Here is a 21,637-nt window from a genome sequence, read left to right on the forward strand (position 1 = left end):
TATTATTACTATAATTGTATTTGTTGAGCGCTATGTGCCAGGTGCTGTACTAAGTGCTGGGATAGATAATAATAATAATAATAATAATAATGGCATTTATTAAGCGCTTACTCTGTGCAAAGCACTGTTCTAAGCACTGGGGAGGTTACAAGGTGATCAGGTTGTCTCACGGGGGGCTCACAGTCTTCACCCCCATTTTACAGATGAGGGAACTGAGGCACAGAGAAGTGAAGTGACTTGCCCAAAGTCACACAGCCAACAAATATTACTCTATTTATTTATTTATTACTCTATTTATTTATTTATTTATTTTATTTGTACATATCTGTTCTATTTATTTTATTTTGTTAGTACGTTTGGTTTTGTTCTCTGTCTCCCCCTTTTAGACTGTGAGCCCACTGTTGGGTAGGGACTGTCTCTAGATGTTGCCAATTTGTACTTCCCAAGCGCTTAGTACAGTGCTCTGCACATAGTAAGCGCTCAATAAATACGATTGATGATGATGATGATGACAAGTGGCGGAGTCGGGATTTGAACCCAGGACCTCTGACTCCAAAGCCCGTGCCCTTTCCACTGAGCCACGCTGCTTCTCGCTACATGCACATCAGGTTGGACACAGGCCCTGAACCATGTGGGGTTCACCATCTTACTCCCCATTTTACAGCTGGGGTAACGGAGGCAAGGAGAAGTTGAGTGACTTGCCCAAGGTCTCACAGCAGACAAGTGGTGGAGCTGGGATTCGAACCCAGGTCCTTCTAACTTCTGCTGTTACCAACGTTTCCTGCATGCCTGACGCTGTTTTCTCTTTCACCTCCTTGTCTCTTGTTCCTTGCAAAGTTTATGCTCACCAAGAGCCACTTCTTTCTTGAGAGCAGATACCACGACTACTGGTTCTCTCCCAAGCGCTTAGTACAGTGCCTCCTTCCCAGTCGGCACTCGGTACAGACCGTTACTACTACTACTACTAATACTAATTGGCATTTGTTCAGCGCTTACTATGTGCAAAGCACTGTTCTAAGCGCTGGGGAGGATATAGGGTGATCAGGTTGTCCCACGTGGGGCTCAAAGTCGTAATCCCCATTTTACAGATGAGGTCACTGAGGCCCAGAGAAGTTAAGTGACTTGCCCAAGATCACACAGCAGACCTGTGGCGGAGTCAGAATTCGAACCCATGACCTCTGACTCCAGAGCCCGGGCTCTTTCCACTGAGCCACGCTGCTTCTCTAACTACCAGCACCTACTGGCACCGCACTCAGTACCGGCGCGTTGCGCTCAGTGGGCACTCAGTACAAGCAGCCGTGGCTCAGTGGAGAAGAGCCCGGGCTTTGGAGTCAGAGGTCATGGGTTCGAATCCCGGCTCCGCCACATGTCTGCTGTGTGACCTTGGGCAAGTCACTTAACTTCTCTGAGCCTCAGTTACCTCATCTGTAAAATGGGGATTAAGAGTGTGAGCCCCATGTGGGACAACTCGATCACCTTGTATCCACCCCCAGCGCTTAGAACAGTGCTCTGCACATAGTAAGCGCTTAACAAATGCCATCATTATTATTATTACTGTTTCCGCGGCCCTCCCCCGAGCGCTCAGTGGGGGCAAACCGTCCCCCCCCCCAGGGAGCGCTCAGTTCATACCGCTACTGCCCCTCCCACCCTCCGGGTCCTGGCTCATAATCAGCCCGGAGTCGCGAGTTCAAAAAGCCAATGTGGCCGCCGTCCTCCTTCACCCCGACTTGTGCTGCCGACCTGCACTTCCCAAGCGCTTAGTACAGTGCTCTGCACACAGGAAGCGCTCAATAAATACGATCGATCGATTGATTGATTCACCCTCGGCTGCTCCACGGTTGGCCCGAAAGCTGGAGCCCTGCTCCAGGAATCGGGGAGGGGGGCCTGGGGCTGCCAGTCAGGAGACCCCGGGGTCCAACCCCTGCTCTACCTCGGCCCGAGCAAGCCACTGACCCTCTCTGGGCCTCAGTTTCTGCCACTGGACAATGGGGAGAAGACCGGTGCTTTGCACGTTAGTAAGTGCTTAATAAACGCCATCATTCATTCACTCATATTTATTGAGCGCTTACTGTGTGCAGTAAGCATCATGCAGTGGGCATCATCATCCCTGCTCAGATTGGTGAGCCCGCTGTTATGTTTGTGCGTATTTATTACTCTATGAATTTATTTACTTTATTTGTACATATTTATTCTATTTATTTTGTTAATATGTTTGGTTTTGTTGTCTGTCTCCCCCTTCTAGACTGTGAGCCCACTGTTGGGTAGGGACCGTCTCTATATGTTGCCAACTTGTACTTCCTGAGCGCTCAGTACAGTAAGCATCATGCAGTGTGCATCATCATCCCTGCTCAGATCGGTGAGCCCGCTGTTATGTTTGTACGTATTTATTACTCTATGTATTTATTTGTACATATTTATTCTATTTATTTTGTTACTTTGTTTTGTTGTCTGTCTCCCCCTTCTAGCCTGTGAGCCCACTGTTGGGTAGGGACCGTCTCTCTATGTTGCCAACTTGTACTTCCTGAGCGCTTAGTACAGTAAGCATCATGCAGTGTGCATCATCATCCCTGCTCAGATCGGTGAGCCCGCTGTTATGTTTGTACGTATTTATTACTCTATGTATTTATTTACTTTGTACATATCTATTCTATTTATTTTATTTTGTTAATATGTTTTGTTGTCTGTCTCCCCCTTCTAGACTGTGAGCCCACTGTTGGGTAGGGCCTGTCTCTATATGTTGCCAACTTGTACTTCCTGAGCGCTTAGTACAGTGATCTGCACACAGTAAGCGCTCAATAAATACGACTGAATGAATGGGTTACTAGGTCTGCTCGAATTATTTTAGCTCTCCTGCAACGCTCAGTGCAGTGCTTAGCCAAGACTAAGCACTGAATCCGTGCTATGATGTTGATGGTATCTGTTAAGCACTTGTGGCTCGGTGGAACGAGCCCGGGCTTTGGAGTCAGAGGTCATGGGTTCAAATCCCGCCTCCGCCAACTGTCAGCTGTGTGACTTTGGGAAAGTCACTTACCTTCTCTGGGCTTCACTTCCTTCATCTGTAAAATGGGGATTAAGACTGTGAACCCCCCGTGGGACAACCTGATCACCTCGTAACCTCCCCAGCGCTTAGAACAGTGCCTTGCACATAGTAAGCGCTTAATGAATGCCGTCGTTATTATTATTATGTGTCAAGCACTCTTTTAGGTGCTGGGATAGACAATCCAATAAGGTCGGACACAGGCCCTATCAATCGTATTTATTGAGCGCTTACTGTGTGCAGAGCACTGGACTAAGCGCTTGGGAAGTACAAGTTGGCAACATAGCGAGACGGTCCCTACCCGACAGTGGGCTCACAGTCTTAACCCCCACCATCATCATCATCAATCGTATTTATTGAGCGCTTACTGTGTGCAGAGCACTGGACTAAACGCTTGGGAAGTCCAAGTTGGCAACACATAGAGACGGTGCCTACCCAACAGTGGGCTCACAGTCTAAAAGGGGGAGATCTTACATCTTACAGGTGAAGTAACTGAGGTACAGAACTGAGCCCCTTCCTTCCTCTCCCCCTCATCCCCCTCTCCATCCCCCCATCTTACCTCCTTCCCTTCCCCACAGCACCTGTATATGTGTATATATGTTTGTACATATTTATCACTCTATTTATTTATTTATTTCACTTGCACATATCTATTCTATTTACTTTATTTTGTTAGTATATTTGGTTTGGTTCTCTGTCTCCCCCTTTTAGACTGTGAGCCCACTGTTGGGTAGGGACTGTCTCTAGATGTTGCCAACTTGTACTTCCCAAGCGCTTAGTCCAGTGCTCTGCACATAGTAAGCGCTCAATAAATACGACTGATGATGATGATGATGATGATACAGAAAAGTGAAGTGACTTGCCCAGGGTGACACAACAGACCAGGGGCGGAGCCGGGATTAGAACCCGGGACCGTCTGACTTCCAGGACCGTGCTCTATCCCCCGGGCCACGCGGCATCACGGTCGGGAGACGTCCGCGGCCGGCCGGCCCCTCCGCGTGCCCCCTCACCTTGCACCTCCAGAGGCTCCTGGCGCCGGGCCCGCAGGGTCTCCGCCAGCTGCTCCGCCAGCCGCCGGCCCAGCTCGGACGCCCCGGCCGAGACGGCGAAGGGCACGGCCGTGTGCCCGTAGGGCTCCAGGGTCAGACGCAGGAGCGGGGAGTCCCGCGGGCCCGGGAAGGTCCTGGCCACCACCAGAGCGAAGGCCGTGAAGATGAGGGGCACCAGGAACTGCGCCACCACCATCTTCCAGTTCCGCCAGGTGTACACGGCCCTCTTGGTGAACATGGCGTAGAACTGCTGGCAGCCCAGGGACACCTGCCGCCGGACGCAAGGGAGGGCGATCAGCGGCCGCCCTGGAGCGGGGACGGGACTCAGTGGCCACGGTGGAGACGGGAAGGGGCTCGGAGGACACCGCCGAGACGGGAGGGCACTCGGGGGCCGCCGAGGAAAGGGGAGGGGGCTCGAGGTCCGGCGCTCACCCCGGTGTTGAGCTTGACGTTGGAGCAGTCCTCGGTGATGAGGGCGCCGGCGCCGTCGTCGGTCCCGTCCGTGGCCCCGCTCAGGCTGCTGGAGTCGTCCAGCGGGGCCCAGTCGTTGGAGCGGCGCTCGTGCTGGTACTGCAGCGCCGGCAGCTGGATGGCCTGGATGTCCATGCTCGAGTCCACCAGCTTGCCCACCCTGGAGCGGGCACGGCGAGACACCGGACGGGGACGAGTCTCGGCGTGCCGCCGGCAAGGGGAGAGGCAGCAGCTCACCGCTCCAGGCCCCCCACCCCTACACTCTGGAAGCGGGTGGACACCGGACCAGTCGGGGCGTGGGGGGGAAAGATGCCTTCTTTAGGACGGCCAAGGAGGAAGATGGCAGGGGGTAGGGCTCTCCCACGGGAGCTCTGTCCGGCCCCGATGCCTCTGGGCTCAGAGTGGCGGGGACTCACCGAAGGAAGACTTCCTCCATGGTGGTGACGGACGCACCGTAGCTGGCGATGCCTAGCTCGGCCCGCTTCTGTTCCAGCTCTGTGAACAGAGCTTCAAACCTGAGCAGAGGGTCGGGAGACAGAAGTGGGATCATCATCGTCGATCGTATTTATTGAGCGCTTACTGTGTGCAGAGCACTGGACTAAGCACTTGGGAAGTACAAATTGGCAATATATAGAGACGGTCCCTACCCAACAGTGGGCTCACAGTCTAAAAGGGGGAGACAAAACCAAACGTACTAACAAAATAAAATAAATAGAATAGATATGCACAAGATAAATAAATAAGTAGAGTAATAAATATGCACAAACATATATACATATATACAGGTGCTGTGGGGAAAGGAAGGAGGTAAGATGGGGGGGATGGAGGGGGGATGAGGGGGAGAGGAAGGAAGGGGCTCAGTCTGGGAAGGCCTCCTGGAGGAGGTGAGCTCTCAGTAGGGCCTTGAAGGGAGGAAGAGAGCTAGCTTGGCGGATGGGCAGAGGGATTGGGGGCATTCCAGGCCCGGGGGAGGACATGGGCCGGGGGTCGATGGCGGGACAGGCGAGAACGAGGTACGGTGAGGAGATTAGCGGCGGAGGAGCGGAGGGTGCGGGCTGGGCTGGACAAGGAGAGAAGGGAGGTGAGGTAGGAGGGGGCGAGGGGATGGACGGCCTTGAAGCCCAGGGTGAGGAGAAGTGGGATGGGGGGTAGGGGAGGAGGGCGCTCTGAAGGATGGCCTGGGAACCATTCCCAGCACACTCCAGGGCCCTGCCTGAGGGGGCTCTCCTTGACCAGGATGAAGGATGGCCCTGGGCATTCCCAGCAAGCTGTGGGAGTTCTCCTGGGGCAGGAAGAAGGAGGAGTCGGGAAGCATTCCCAGCTTGCTCCAGGCCCTACCTGTGAGTACTCTCCTTGGGCAGGATGAAGGAGAGCTCGGCCCCGGCATTGCTCTCCAGGGTGGCGTTGGGCACGGAGCGGCGGATCAGGTGGGAAATGCCCTCCAGGTCGCAGTGGGGCTCCTTCACCATGACCATGTGGTACCCGGCTCCTGGAGGGAACGGGAAAGAGGGGGCCGTCGGGGTGGGTCTCGGCCTCCCGTGACCCGCCCTGTTTCGGCTCCGGGGCGGCCTCGTGGCTCTCTGTCCACCTCAACTCCTCCGCAGCCGGACGGTGGGGTGAGCCCAAGGCAGAAGGGAGCGGCAGGGGACGGTGTCGGAGGAGTTCGGAGGTTACGGGGGAGATCGGGAGAGCCTACAACCGTCCTCGCCCCAGCGCCCAGCTCAGTGCTCTGCACAGGGCAGGGGTTCAGTCAGTGCAACCGACCGACGGGCGGCCGGATGGACCAACAGACGGACGGGGGAGGCAGAGGTCATGGGTTCAAATCCCGGCTCCGCCGACTGTCCGCTGTGTGACTTTGGGCAAGTCACTTCACTTCTCTGGGCCTCAGTTTCCTCGTCTGGAAAATGGGGATTAAGGCTGTGAGCACACCGGGGGACAACCTGATCGCCTTGTAACCTCCCCAGCGCTTGGAACAGTGCTTTGCACATAGCGAGCGCTTGATAAACGCCATCGTTATTATTACGATGTACGGGGAGGCCGACGGCGGGTGGAGAGGTGAAAAGACGGATGGGCAGAGGGACAGGCTGACCGATGGGCCGGCGGAGGGGCTTGCGAACCGGGGAGCCCGGCAGAGGCGCGGGAGGGAGGAGAGAGCGACTCCTGGGCTCCAGCAGAAGACCCGGGCCTGGCACGGAGCTGGTAGAAAGGCGGGCTCCGGGCGACCATCTGGGCCAGCTCCAGGTGGGTCGAGGCCGAGGTACCGGGGGAGGCACTGCCCCGGGGACCTTCCCTCCGCCTGGCCCGCTTGCCCCCCGTGCCGCCCGGGCCCAGCCCCACGCCAACCGTATTTGTGCTTGAGGAAGAGGGGAGACCCGCAGCACTGAAGCTCCCCCTTGGCCATGATGGCTATGCGGTCTCCCAGCAGGTCGGCCTCGTCCATGAAGTGGGTGGTCAGCAGGACGGTGCGGCCGCTCCTCTGCTGCCGCAGGAGATCCCAGGTGGCTCGGCGGGAGGCCGGGTCCATGCCGGACGTGGGCTCGTCCAGCATCAGCACCTGCCGGGGACGGGAACGGCCGCCCGGCCGAGTGACCACTAGGTCCATCTCCCTCCTCCTCCTCCTCCTCCGGCCCTCCCAGATGGGATTCCAGTTCCCAGAGCAGCGGCCGTCACCCGCCTCTGGGTTGGCTCCGGGTCTACCTGGCTGTACCGACCGTTCCCTGACGAGCTCCGTTTCCCCGCCTTAGGGGAGGCAACGTGGCTTAGTGGATAGAGCGCAGGCCTGGGTTCTAATCCCGGCTCCACTACAGGTCTGCCTTGTGGCCTTGGGCAAGTCACTTCACTGGGTCGGAGTTACCTCATCTGTAAAATGGGGATTGCAACTTTACTAGTACATATCTATCCTATTTATTTTATTTTGTTGGTATGTTTGGTTTTGTTCTCTGTCTCCCCCTTTTAGACTGTGAGCCCACTGTTGGGTAGGGACTGTCTCTCTGTGTTGCCAATTTGTACTTCCCAAGCGCTTAGTACAGTGCTCTGCACATAGTGAGCGCTCAATAAATACGATTGATGATGATGATGATGATGATGATGATGTGGCACAGGGATGTGATCGACTTGTACCTATCCCTGTACTTAGAATGGTGCTTAGCACATTCATTCATTCGTTCATTCATTCAATCGCATTTATTGAGCACTGTACTAAGCGCTTGGGAAGTACAAGTTGGCAACATAGAGAGACGGTCCCTACCCAACAGAGGGCTCACAGTCTAGAAGGGGGAGACAGACAACAAAGCACATAGTAAGAGCTTAACAAGTCATCACTGTGCTTATGTCCGTCTCCCCCGTTAGACTGGAAGCTCCCTGTGGGCAGGGAGCGGGTCTTGGGCCTCTGCCATGCTTTCCCAAGCGTCTGGTACAGTGCCCCGCACCTAAGGGCAGATCCTGGACGGCAGCAGCTGGGCAGACTCCACCCAGTGAGACGAGTTCGGCGAACCCCACAGATGGTCACTCACCCCAAGCAGGCTCTGCCCTTGCTGTGGGGTCATTCATTCATTAATCGTGTTTATTGAGCGCTTACTGTGTGCAGAGCACTGTACTAAGCGCTTGGGAAGTCCAAGTTGGCAACATATAGAGACGGTCCCTACCCAACAGCGGGCTCACAGTCTATTACTCTATTTATTTATTTATTACTCTATTTATTTATTTATTTTACTTGTACATATCTATTCTATTTATTTTATTTTGTTAATACGTTTGGTTTTGTTCTCTGTCTCCCCCCTTCTCGACTGTGAGCCCACTGTTGGGTAGGGACTGTCTCTATATGTTGCCAACTTGTACTTCCCAAGCGCTTAGTACAGTGCTCTGCACACAGTAAGCGCTCAAAAAATATGATAGAATGAATTGAATGAATGAATGAATAGTGCTTGGCACACAGTAATCATTTAACAAGCATCATAATTACTATTATTATTATCAGTTTTGCTCTCATCAGAGACCCCCGAGTTCGGCCGATGTTGCCAACTTGTACCTCCCAAGCGCTTAGTACAGTGCTCTACACACAGTAAGCGCTCAATAAATACGATTGAATGAATGAATGGTGGGGCAGCAGGGACGGGGCGGCACCCTCCTGCCCCCAGGCCGGGGCTGACCAGACCTGGGGAAAGGATGGTCCCTGAGGGTCCGGCCGGCCCTGTCCCCGGAATGGGGGCGAGTCGAGTAGCCACGCTGGGCGTCCCAGCACAGCCTTTGTCATGATGCCCCGGGCCCGCCCCCAGTCCTGGCCCTGCCCCTAGTGACCCTTCTCCAGCCCAGCCCGCACCCTCGGCTCCTCCGCCGCTAATCTCCTCCCCGTTAGGCCTCGTTCTCGCCTGTCCCGCCGTCGACCCCCGGCCCACGTCCTCCCCCGGGCCTGGAATGCCCCCAGTCCCTCTGCCCATCCGCCAAGCTAGCTCTCTTCCTCCCTTCAAAGCCCTACTGAGAGCTCACCTCCTCCAGGAGGCCTTCCCACACTGAGCCCCCTCCTTCCTCTCCCCCTCCCCATCCCCCCCGCCTTATCTCCTTCCCCTTCCCACAGCACCTGTATACATGTACATATGTTTGTACGGATTTATTACTCTATTTCACTTGTACATATTTATTCTAAGATGAGGTAACTGAGACCCAGAGAAGTGAAGCGACTAGCCCAGGGTCACACAGCAGACAAGTGCCCTGCTGCTCCCGACTGTGAGCCCGTTGTTGGGGAGGGACCATCTCTACACGTTGCCAACTTGTGCTTCCCAAGCGCTTAGTACAGTGCTCTGCACACAGTAAGCGCTCAATAAATACGACTGATTGACTGATTGATTGACTCCCAGCCCGCTTCAATGGACGGCTTGGGCTCCGTCCCCCTCTCCCGCCAGCCCGGCCGCACCTTGGAGTCTCCGATGAGAGCGATGCCGATGGACAGCTTGCGCTTCGTGCCCCCGCTCAGGGCTCGGGACTGCGTGTGGCGCTTCTCCTCCAGCCCCAGGACGGCCAGGGTGCGCTCCATCTCTTCGGGGCACTTCCACCGCGACACTCCTTTCAGCTGCGGGGCCAGAGACAAGGGTGGGCAGCCCATTCGTACCCGGGGGCAGGTGACATTCATTCATTCATTCAATCAATCGTATTTATTGAGCGCTTACTGTGTGCAGAGCACTGTACTAAGCACTTGGGAAGTACAAGTTGGGACAGACGCCGCCCCCCGCCCCTCTCCCGCCTAAGGCGCCCACGCGGCAGACCCTGCTGCTGGGTACCCCTTGCCTAAGGTGCCCAAGGGGCCGACTCCATCCTCCCCACCCACAAACGGAATAGGCCCACCCCGGGGCTCGCCCCGGGTGGGAGGGGGCCCGAGGGGCCACCCCATTCAACCCCAGCTACTCCTGTCCCTTCCCAGGTGCTCAGCACAGCACACACCATTACGGTTACTACTGTCGTCCCCGCCCAAGTGCTAAAGTCAGGGGATTGAAGATTGAGAAATTGGGGTGGAGAACCGATGTGGCCTAGTGGCAAGAGCCAGGGACCGGGAATCAGAGAACCTTTTAGACTGTGAGCCCACTGTTGGGTAGGGACTGTCTCTATATGTTGCCAATTTGTACTTCCCAAGCACTTAGTCCAGTGCTCTGCACATAGCAAGCGCTCAATAAATACGATTGATGATGATGAACCTGGGCTCTGATCCCGGCTCTACCGGATGCCTGCCGTGTGACCCTGGGCAGGTCACTTCACTGGCCCTCAACTTCCCCATCTGTACAACGGGCATCGCATATCGGTTCTCCTTCCTACTTACGCCGTGAACCCCATGTGGGTTCAGAGGGATTGCGTCCGGCCGGATTATCTTGTATCTCCCCCGAAGCTTGGTATAGTACTTGGCACGTGATAAGTGTTTAACGGATCCTTCTAGACTGTGAGCCCACTGTTGGGTAGGGACCGTCTCTATATGTTGCCAACTTGGACTTCCCAAGCGCTTAGTCCAGTGCTCTGCACACAGTAAGCGCTCAATAAATACGATCGATTGACTGATTAATACTATCATTATGTACCCAGGGACCTAGAGGCTCAAGGTACCGCCCTCGCCCCCTCTCCCGCAGCCTGGGCTGGCCACCCCGCGCTAGCCCCCGGCTCACCCCGGCGTAGAAGTAGAGGTGCTCGGCCACCGTCAGCTTATCATACAGGACGTCGTGCTGGGGGCACAGGCCCAGGCTCTTCCTGATCAGAACCATGTCCTGGGAGATCTCGGCCCCGTTGATGTACGCCTGCCCGCGGGTCGGGGGGTACAGGCCTAGGGCGAGACGGGGCATATCCTCGTACCCTCACACCTGGAGGGCCATCGGACTCAGGCGCTCACCCGGAGCCGGGTGATTGGGCTGGACTAACTCCCGCAGGGGTCTTCCAAATACAGAGCGACACGCTCGGGGGGTGCTCAGTACACAGTTCCGGTTACCGCTGCTTCTTCCGAAGCATTCTCCACAGTGGGCCATACCCCGGGGGTGCTCAGAACACACCGTTCTGGAGGCCGCTACGGTTTGGGCCTGGGAATCGGAGGACCGGGTTTGAGCCCAGCTCTGCCACTTGTCAGCAAATTTCTTCCACCTCTCCGCGTCTCAATTTCCTCTATAAAATGGGGATTCCATACCAGCTCTTCCTTCTGCTTGGACTGTGAGGCCCCTCTGCGCCGGGGACCGGATCCAACCCCATTAGCTTGCATCTACCCTAGTTCTTAGAGCAGTGCTCGGCACATAGTAAGCACTTCATTATTATTATGCCTATTATTTCTTTCCAAACGCTTGGTAAAGCACAGTGTGCAACCAGGGGCACGGGGGAGGGAGGGAGGGCAGGAAAAGTACCGAACACTCTACAGATACTACCGTTGTTTATTTGTGCCTTGGCCCGAGCACCTGTATGGCTCTCTTGGGCCACCACCACGGCCCGCCCGCCCGTCCTTCCATCCGTTCGTCCGTCCCGACCCACCTGTAAGCATGGACAAGGTGGTGGTCTTCCCAGCTCCATTGTGTCCCAGAAGGACCGTGATCTGGCCTTCGAACATGTTCACCGTCAGGTCTCGGACCGCTTCTCTGCTCTTATTCCCCACTTTGAACACCTGCAGGGAAGGGGAACTTGACCAAAACAGCCCGGCCCCGGCCTTGCCGCCCTCCCAACGCGGCCCTGTGCCTGCCGAGACGAGGACATACTGAAGGCCCTGTATGCGGGGTGGACGGGTGGGCAGATGGACAGGTGGGACGGACGGATAGGCAGTGAGAGCCAGTAACCTTGGCCAGATGCTTGATCTTGATTCCCGACACCAGGCCCGCAGGCTCCTCTTCGATGTACTGGCTTTTCAGCGCTTTCTCGGGATCCTCTTCTTCTTCTTTTTCTCGGCCCACGGCCGTCCTTGGGTGCCCACTCCAGTAGGAGGGCTAAAGGACGAACAGCGAAGGGGGTCACCAGGGGAGGCCCAAGCTCCGGCCGTCCACCCTGCTGCCGGTGTCAGTCCACTCTATCGCAGTAGTTCACGGGAAGGTCAGGTTTCTGCGGCCAGGGGTGGGCCCAGGGACTCCGGGCCCGCAGCATTAACAGAAGGGCGTAGGCCTCTGGGCCCCAGGCCGGAGCCAGGTATGGACACGGCCTGGAATGGCGTGAGAGCCAACCCCTCCGCCTGGCCTATCTGGCTTCCTGGGAACCCCGCCCACAGGCAAGACCAAGGGAGGAAGCTGGAAAAGGAGCCGAGAGCCTGGGGAGCCGGGAAACAACGGGGGTGGAGACAGGCCTGCCTCAGATCAGACCTGAGGGCTTCCAACCGGGGCAGAAAGACCCCAAATTGTCTGTACGTCTCCCTCTGGGATGTCACCCCCCTCCCAGCCCCACCTCCCCTGAACACTCAGGTCAGTTCTTCCCCCACCCTGCCCCACCCCGAGGCCCCACGGAAGGCCCGGTCCCTGGGGCAAGTGGGGCTGCTTGGCTCCAAGAGGAGCAGACTGCTCCACTGGGGCTACTCCTCAGCTTTGGAAGCCACAGTAGCCCCTCTCAAGGTCAAGCCTGGATCAGAGGAGAAGCCCCCGCCTCGGGGCTGAGACAAGGTCAGAGGAGAAGAAACACCCTCCCGCTTCAGGTGTGGGATGGGATCGTGAGGAGACGGAGTAAGGTGGTGGCGGTGGGGGTGCCCGGTCCCAAAACCTCCCGGAGAGTGGTCGAGGGAACACACCTAGTCATCTCCTGGGGCGGGGGGTCTCCCTCCCACGGGGCTCCCCGAGCCAGGTCTCGGCACTCACGGGGGTCCAGGCCCCCGAGGGAGCGAGCCCGACTCACCGTCAGGAAGAAGTACCAGGGCTGGGGCAGTCCGAACTCTCCGGGGAAGACGGCCTCCATGTACCAGGTGACCAGGCCGTACAGAACCGAGTCCAGAAGCAGCATGCCCAGCACCTGGGCCAGGGTGAAGTTGTCGTCCACGCTGACCGGCTTCATCAGCTCGCTCCACTGGACGCCGGTCTCTGAAACCCCCGGCGGGATCCGTGACCCCGGGGCCGGGCCAGGCTGGACCGGACTGGGGAGTCCCCGCGGGTTCTGGGTCCCAGTGGCCCCCGGTCGGGTTCCCCGTGCCAGCCGGCTCTCCCGGCCTCGCCCCTCCGCTCTCTTCTCCATCTCTTACCCGAATCAGTTTAGCATGGGGCTTCGCTCTCCTTACCATCGGCTTCAGAGCACTCACTTCCCTCGCCCACTCCTACTTCAACTTGCTACCCTCCTAATACAACCCAGTCTGCACACTTGGCTCCTCCAATGCCAATATTCTCAGTCTCGTCTATCTCACCGCTGACCTGTTGCCCATGTCCTGTCTCTAGTTGGAGAGTCTCTGTCTCTCCTTCCTTTCTCGTATCTAACAGACGATTAGTCTCCCCTCTTTCAAACCTTTACTGAAGGCGCATCTCCAAAAAGCCTTCCCTAAGCCCTCCTTTCCTCTTCTCCCACTCACTTCTGCACCGCCTTGAAGTGCTCTCTTTATTCATCCCCCCTCCCAGCTTCACGGCACTTACGTAACTCTCTGCAATTTTATTTGTTTCTATTGATGTCTGTCTCAATCAACCAATAAATACGATTGGTTGATTGATTGATGTATTAAGCGCTTACTATGTGCGAAGCACTGTTCTAAGCGCTGGGGAGGTTACAAGGTGATCAGGTTGTCCCCCTCTCCATCCCCCCGTCTTACCTCCTTCCCTTCCCCACAGCACCTGTATATATGTTTGCACATATTTATTACTCTATTTTACTTGTACATTTCTATTCTATTTATTTTATTTGGTTAGTATGCTTGGTTTCGTTCTCTGTCTCCCCCTTCTAGACTGTGAGCCCACTGTTGGGTAGGGACTGTCTCTATATGTTGCCAATTTGTACTTCCCAAGCGCTTAGTACAGTGCTCTGCACATAGTAAGCGCTCAATAAATACGATTGATGATGATGATGACTGTCTCTATATGTTGCCAGCTTGGACTACGCAAGCACTTAGTACAGTGCTGTGCACACAGTAAGCGCTCAATAAATACGATTGATTGATTGATTGATTGTCTCCCCCTCTAGACTATAAGCTCGTGGTGGACTGGGAATGTGTCTGCCATATTGCCGTACTGTATCTTCCCAAGCGCTCTGCACACAGTAAGTGCTCCATAAATACGACCGACTGACCAACTGACTGGCTCTCAACCCTCCCGCCTCAGGCCCTGGCTCTCAACATTTCCGCGGCCCGGCTCTCCCCACCCCGTCGGTCCCCTGGGCCTCGGTTCCGAGCCCTGGCCACCGGGCCACCAAATCCCCAGGAATCTCAGCGGTCCCAGCTGAGGCTCTTTGGTAGAATTCATTTATTCTCGTCACCCGGCTGGATCACCTCCCCCGTTAGAACGGAAGCTTCTTGTGGGCAAGGACCGTGTCTTCCGCTACCCATGTAAATCTCCCAAGGGGTGGTGCTCAGTACGGTCTGTTCCAGTTCCACCCATCACCTACCAATCCTCAGGCTTACTTTGGACAAGCTCCCGGTTGGCCCTAAACGAGCCAGAACGAGGAGACGCCGGGCCGGGGCCAACCAAACCACCGCCGGCCCCTCCCCGGCTTAGCCTCCTCATCATCATCATCATCATCAATCGTATTTATTGAGCGCTTACTGTGTGCAGAGCACTGGACTAAGCGCTTGGGAAGTACAAATTGGCAACATATAGAGACAGTCCCTACCCAACAGTGGGCTCACAGCCTAAAAGGGGGAGACAGAGTCTAAAAGGGGGAGACAGTCTCGGGCCGGCGAGGACACTCACCTTTGCCCTCAAACATGCCGATCAGCTGGGCCCCCATGGCCATGGCAACGTTGGAAATGAGGCAGGAGGCCAGCTTCTGGCTGTGCGACATCACGTCGTAGCGCGGGGCGATGAAGAAGTACGGGATGTAGGAGAAAAAGTAGAGGAAGCCTCCGGCGGCCGCGGCCACGTTGGCTGCAAAAGCGGAGGAATCCATCAGTCGGCCAATCGATGGTATTTATTTGACGCTTACTGTGTGGGCAGAGCACTGCACAGAGAAAGCAGTGCGGCTCAGTGGAAAGAGCCCGGGCTTGGGAGTCAGAGGTCATGGGTTCAAATCCCGGCTCCGCCACTTGTCGGCTGTGGGACTGTGGGCAAGTCACTTCACTTCTCTGTGCTCCAGTGACCTCATCTGTAAAATGGGGATTAAGACTGTGAGCCCCACACGGGACAACCTGATTACCTTGCATCCCCCCCAGTGCTTAGAACAGTGCTTGGCACATAGTAAGCGCTTAACAAATGCCATCCTTATTATGATTATTATTATTTAGTGCTCGGGAAAACGCAACAGAACAGAGTTGAAAGACACGATCCCCTACCCACAGCGGGCTTACCGATCCCCAGCCCACAGTGACCTTACCGTCTACAGGGGAAGACGAACACTAAAACAGATTAGGGCTAGGGGAAAGAGCAGAGTTGGGGTGAGTATCGAAGGGCTTAAGGGGTCCATAGAGTTGTCGCAGAGGGGAAATAAAGGTCTTAGTTTGGGAAGAACAGAGGAAGGACAGAGCCCATTCCAGAAGAGTGCTTAGTACAGTGTTCCGCACACAATGAACACACAATAAGCATGATTGAATAAATGAAAGAGGAGTAAGCGTCGGGGCCCCGACTACTTGCCGTTTGCAGTGGCCCATGGTGGGAGGAATTGTAAGCCGGGTCTCAGAACATCATCATCAATCGTATTTATTGAGCGCTTACTATGTGCAGAGCACTGTACTAAGCGCTTGGGAAGTACAAATTGGCAACATATAGAGACAGTCCCTACCCAACAGTGGGCTCACTGTCTAAAAGAACACACTTCCTGGTGCAATGATCTGTCCATTCATTCATTCAACTGAATTTATAGAGAGTTTACTGTGTGCAAAGTACTGTACTAGGTGCTTGGGAGAGTACAGAATAACGACAAACGGACACAATCCTGTCCACAACAAGCTCACAGTCCGCTAGTCTGCCTCTCTCCCCCATTAAGCTCTTTGAGAGCACAGAGTCTGAGTCTTGTGTCTGCTGGCCTCTCCCAAGCACTCAGTACAGTGCTCGGTCTCCATCCATCCATTCATTCAATCGTATTTATTGAGCGCTTACTGTGTGCAGAGCACTGCACTAAGCGCTTGGGAAGTACAAGTCAGCAACCTATAGAGACGGTCCCTACCCAACAATGGGCTCACGGTCTAGAAGGGGGAGATGGACAACAAAACAAAACACGTGGACCGGTGTCAAGTCATCAGAATAAACAGAAATAAAGCTAGATGCACATCATTAACAAAATCAATAGAATAGTAAACATGTACAAGTAAAATAAATAGAATAATAAATCCGTACAAACATATATACAGGTGCTGTGGGGAGGGGAAGGAGGTAGGGCGGGGGGGATGGGGAGGAGGAGAGGAAAAAGGGGGCTCAGTCCAGCAGGGGAATAAGACCAATCAATCAGCCAATCGATGGTATTTATTGAGCACTTCATTCATTCATTCATTCATTCAATTGTATTTATTCATTCATTCATTCAATCGTATTTATTGAGCGCTTACTGTGTGCAGAGCACTCTACTAAGCGCTTGGGAAGTCCAAGTTGGCAACATATAGAGATGGTCCCTACCCAACAGTGGGCTCACAGTCTAGAAGGGGGAGACAGACAACAAAACAAAACATATTGACAAAATAAAATAAATAGAATAAATATGTACAAATAAAATAGAGTAATAAATCCATACAAACATATATACATATATTACAGGTGCTGTGGGGAGGGGAAGGACACAACATCACTTCTGTTCTGTGGTGCACTGTACCAAGCACCTGTATATATGTATATATGTTTGTATGTATTTATTACTCTATTTATTTATTTTACTTGTACATATCTATTCTATTTCTTTTATTTTGTTAATATGTTTGGTTTTGTTCTCTGTCTCCCCCTTCTAGACTGTGAGCCCACTGTTGGGTAGGGACCGTCTCTATACGTTGCCAACTTGGACTTCCCAAGTGCTTAGTACAGTGCTCCGCACACAGTAAGCGCTCAATAAATACGATTGATTGATTGATTGATTGATTGAGAGAGGACAATGCAAGGAGCTGACAGAGGGAGGTCTGCCCCAGGAGGGGGAAAGGGGAGAAGGGGCGGTGCACTCAGTCCAGGGCTCTGCCCCCGGGGGATGCCCGGTCCCTCTCTCCAGCTGAGGCCTGAGGACTCAGGGTGAGATCACACTGGTTGGAGGAAGCCCTGAAGCTGCAAGGACAGATAATAATAATAATAATAATAATAATAATGATAATGATGGTATTTGTTAAGCACTTACTATGTGCAAAGCACCATCCTAAGCACTGGGGAAGATGCAAGGTTATCAGGTTGTCCCACATGGGGCTCACAGTCTCAGTCCCCATTTTCCAGATGAGGGAACTGAGGCCCAGAGAAGTGAAGTGACTTCCCCAAAGTCACACAGCTGACAAGTGGCAGAGCTGGGATTCGAACCCGTGACCTCTGACTCCAAAGCCCGTGATCTTTCCACTAAGCCACAGCTGCTTCTCTAAGGGATCCCTTCCGAGGGATCTGATTTAGGACAGTGCTCGATGCAATTAGCCTGATTATTTGCAGAAGTTGAGATGGCCTTCAGCCCCGGCCGGGGAGGAGAGCGGCTGCTAGCCACCCATGAGCCTGGAGGGCTCTGCCCGCTTCCTCTTGCGTGTGGCCAGAAGGAACCCCCACCCCCACGTCTGGCTGGATCTGCTCCAGGGATGACAGCATGGCACAGTGGACAGAGCACAGGCCGCAGAGTCAGAAGGTCACGGGTTCTCTTCTGGCACCCCTCCCAATCTGGCTTCTGCCCCCTCCACTCTATTGAAACCGCCCTCAAAGGTCACCAATGACCTCCTTCTTGCCAAATCCAACGGCTCCTACTCCATCCTGACCCTCCTCGATCTCTCTGCTGCTTTTGACACTGTCGACCACCCCCTTCTCCTCAACACGTTATCCAACCTTGGCTTCACTGACTCCATCCTCTCCTGGTTCTCCTTATCTCTCCGGCCGTTCATTCTCAGTCTCCTTCGTGGGCGCCTCCTCCCCCTCCCATCCCTTTACTGTAGGGGTTCCTCAAGGGTCAGTTCTTGGTCCTCTTCTATTCTCCATCTAAACTCACTCCCTCAGTGAACGGTGAACTCGCTGGATCCCACGGCTTCAACTATCATCTCTATGCGGATGACACCCGAATCTACATCTCCTCCCCTGTTCTCTCTCCCTGCCTCCAGGCTCGCATCTCCTCCTGTCATCAGGACATCTCTACTTGGATGTCCTCCTGCCACCTAAAACTCAATACATCCAAGAGAGAGCTCCTTATCTTCTCTCCCAAACCCTGTCCTCTCCCTGACATTCCCATCACTGTGGGTGATACAACCATTCTTCCCGTCTCACAGGCTCACAGCCTTGGTGTCAAACTTTGACTCTGCTCTCTCATTCACCCCACATATCCAATCCATCAGCAATGCCTACCAGTCTCACCTTCACAACGTCACCAAGATCTGCCCTTTCCTCTCCATCCAAACCGCTACCATGTTAGTATAATCACTCGTCCTCTCCCGACTGGATTACTGCTTCAGCTTCCTTTCGGACTTCCTAACCTCCTGCCTCTCCCCACTTCATTCCATACTTCACTCTGCTTCCTGGATTATCTTTCTACGGAAACATTCTGGGCATGTCACCTCCCCTCCTCAAAAATCTCCAGTGATTGCCTATCAAACTCTGTATCAAGCAAAAACTCCTCACTATTGGCTTCAAAGCTCTCCATCACCGTGCCCCCCCTTACTTCACCTCCCTTCTCTCCTATATACTCTGCTCCTCTGGTGCTAACCTTCTCATTGTGACTCGTTCTCACCTGTCCCCCGCCCGTCGACCCCTATGCCCACGTCCTCCCTCCTCAAATCCTCCAAACAACCACACTTGCCCCCTTCAAAGCCCTATTGAAGGCTCACCTCCTCCAAGAGGCCTTCCCAGACTAAGCCCCCCTTTCCCTCAGCTCCTCCTCCCTTCACCATTGCCCCAACTCGCTCCCCTCCCTGGCCCACAGGACGTGTGTATATACGTACATATCTATAATTCTATTTTTATTAATGTCTGTTTACTTGTTTTGATGTGTACCTATAATAATAATGGCATTTATTAAGCACTTACTATGTGCAAAGCACTGTTCTAAGTACTGGGGAGGTTACAAGGTGATCAGGTTGCCCCACAGGGGGCTCACAGTCTTCATCCCCATTTTACAGATGAGGTAACTGAGGCACAGAGGAGTTAAGTGACTTGCCCAAAGTCACACAGCTGACATTTGGTGGAGCTGGGATTTGAACCCATGACCTCTGCCTCCAAAGCCACGCTGCTTCTCTACATATCTTTAATTCTATTTATTTATATTGAAGCTTGTTTACTTGTTTTGATGTCTGTCTCCCACCTCCTAGGCTGTAAACCCGGTGTGGGCAGGGACTGTCTCACTTTATTGCTGAACTGTACTTTCCAAGTGCTTAGTACAGTGCTCTGCACACAGTAAGTGCTCAATAGACACGACAATGAATTAATGAATTCTAATCCCAGCTCCACCACTTTTCTGTTGCGTGACCTTGGGCGAGTCACTTCGCTTCTCCGCGCCTCACTCCCCTCACCTGTAAAACGGGGATTGAGACCGTGAGCCTCAGGTGGGGCAGGGAGTGGGTCCAGTCCGATCCGCTTGCAACCACCCCAATTCCTCATACGGTGCCTGGCACACAGTAAGCGCCCAACGACGACCCCATCGCCCCCGCCCTTGCTCACCTTTGGAGAAGAAGGTGCTGACCATGAAGCTGAAGGAGATGGTGGACACGGAGAAGCAGGTCAGAAAGGCAAACACCAAGGTGGGATCGCTGTTTCGGAGAACCGCCCCTTCCTCACTTACCTGCGGGATAGGCAGGCACACAACTGACCGAGGGCTGTCCCAGGCCCTTCTGGAAAGACCCCCATGCCAACGCACATGTACACCCAGCCTTTGCCCACTTGGTACAGCCTCCCTCCCTGCCTTCCTCCTTCCCTAGGCCACCAGCGGGCCAGCCGCCGCAAGCTTGCCTTGATGCACAGGAGCACGGTGACGAAGAAGGCAGACACTAGCAGGAGGAGGAAGAACATGAGGAACCAGGCCGTCCAGTGCAGCCAGCTGCTGAGCCCCATCATGCGCATATACTCCTGGTGGGGACACAGAAATAATAACAAAACATAATATACGGCATTTGTTAAGCTCCTACTATGTGCCAGGCAGGGTTCTAAGCACGGGGGTAGATACAAGGTAATAGGGTTAGACGCAGTCCCGGTCCCACACAGGGCTCACGGTCTTAATCCTCACCTTACAGATGAGGGAACTGAGGCCCAGAGAAGCAAAGTGACTTGCCCAGGGTCACAGAGCAGACAGGTGGAGGAGTGGGGAGACATGACCACAGAGGCGGCAGGGTCCGGACTGGCTGGCGGGAGTGAAGGTGAGGTCTTCGGGCTTTTCCCTCCCACCCTCTCTGCAGGATGGGATGGGGATGAGGCTAGAACGGGGGGTCCTCAGGCCCCAGCGAGCCCCTTGCTGTCCCCGTTTGGCCACTGGCCACCACGGAAGTCACCCCTCGGGGCCCCGGGGAAAGTTGGAACGGTCTGCGGCCAGGACCGGACTTACAGCAGCCAAGAACAAGGTCTGTGACCTCTCGTCCTCCTATTTCCTGCTCCCTCGGCTGTGGATTCCCGAATCCTGAGAGACCTCACCGCCAGGTCCCTTCTCCACCTCTCCTTGCCAAGAGCCTACCCTCCTCCACCCAGGTTAAGCCCAGGCAGGGGCAGGGACGGGTGAGTGGGGGGGGGGGTCCAGCCCTGAATTTCACTTGCTGGCACTCTCGCAGCTCCTCAGTCTAGCGCGGGGCCCAAGCCACCAAGGCAGTAAACGCCGTTTGTGGCAGCCGAGGCAGGCGGACGGGGCCCCGGGGCTTTCAGGGTGGGGGCCGGGGGGCGGGCAGGGATGAGGATGTGTCAGTGACCGATCCTGCCTGCTCCCCCCAGAGTCTTCCAGCCACCAGAAGCCCAGGACCCCTGGGATGGTGGCTGGACTTCCAGAAGACACCCAAATCCCGGTGCAGCCGCAGTCGGGCTGACTTTCCATGCCGTACTGGTTCCCGCCTACCCCGGGCACACTAGGACCTAGGGTGTGGAGAGTTGCTGCTTGGACCAGCTGACGGCTGGGCTGACTGCCCTCTGTCCCCCAGCTGACCTTGGTATTGAGCAGCAACACTGGGGTTTCGACAATTAAGGTGGCCAAGGCATCGTCGGCACCCACCACTGCAGCCCGGCCATCCCCCCCGTGCCCCCTTCCGCCCCTAAACCACAGGAGGGGCTGGGGTTTTACTGCTCGGGGACCAGCCGGGATCATCTGGATCAGCCCAACTTCTGACCGGGGCCGAGCGCGCAGGGTCAGCTTCCCGCCTGCTGTGAGACCTTGGCCAAGTCAGGCCACTTTTCTGGGCCTGTTT

General features: G+C 54.9%; 1 protein-coding gene across 2 annotated transcripts in view; it reads right to left on the bottom strand.

The window, feature by feature from the left end:
* ABCA3 (ATP binding cassette subfamily A member 3) overlaps nucleotides 1-21,637 on the bottom strand; it is a 91,608-nt gene that overhangs the window by 19,137 nt on the left and 50,834 nt on the right. For both annotated transcript variants that reach the window (XM_038762230.1, XM_038762229.1), the window contains exons 8-20: nucleotides 20,205-20,321; nucleotides 19,917-20,037; nucleotides 14,868-15,041; nucleotides 12,880-13,061; nucleotides 11,844-11,990; nucleotides 11,545-11,674; nucleotides 10,701-10,855; nucleotides 9,467-9,622; nucleotides 6,901-7,111; nucleotides 5,896-6,046; nucleotides 4,974-5,072; nucleotides 4,519-4,717; nucleotides 4,048-4,354 (exon numbers count right to left, since the gene is read on the bottom strand). In XM_038762230.1, coding sequence (XP_038618158.1) covers nucleotides 4,048-4,354; nucleotides 4,519-4,717; nucleotides 4,974-5,072; nucleotides 5,896-6,046; nucleotides 6,901-7,111; nucleotides 9,467-9,622; nucleotides 10,701-10,855; nucleotides 11,545-11,674; nucleotides 11,844-11,990; nucleotides 12,880-13,061; nucleotides 14,868-15,041; nucleotides 19,917-20,037; nucleotides 20,205-20,321 — 2,149 coding nt within the window. The remainder of the gene's footprint in view (nucleotides 1-4,047; nucleotides 4,355-4,518; nucleotides 4,718-4,973; nucleotides 5,073-5,895; nucleotides 6,047-6,900; nucleotides 7,112-9,466; nucleotides 9,623-10,700; nucleotides 10,856-11,544; nucleotides 11,675-11,843; nucleotides 11,991-12,879; nucleotides 13,062-14,867; nucleotides 15,042-19,916; nucleotides 20,038-20,204; nucleotides 20,322-21,637) is intronic.

The sequence above is a fragment of the Tachyglossus aculeatus genome, chromosome 21, assembly GCF_015852505.1.
Source record: "Tachyglossus aculeatus isolate mTacAcu1 chromosome 21, mTacAcu1.pri, whole genome shotgun sequence".
Taxonomy (NCBI): Eukaryota; Metazoa; Chordata; class Mammalia; order Monotremata; family Tachyglossidae; genus Tachyglossus; species Tachyglossus aculeatus.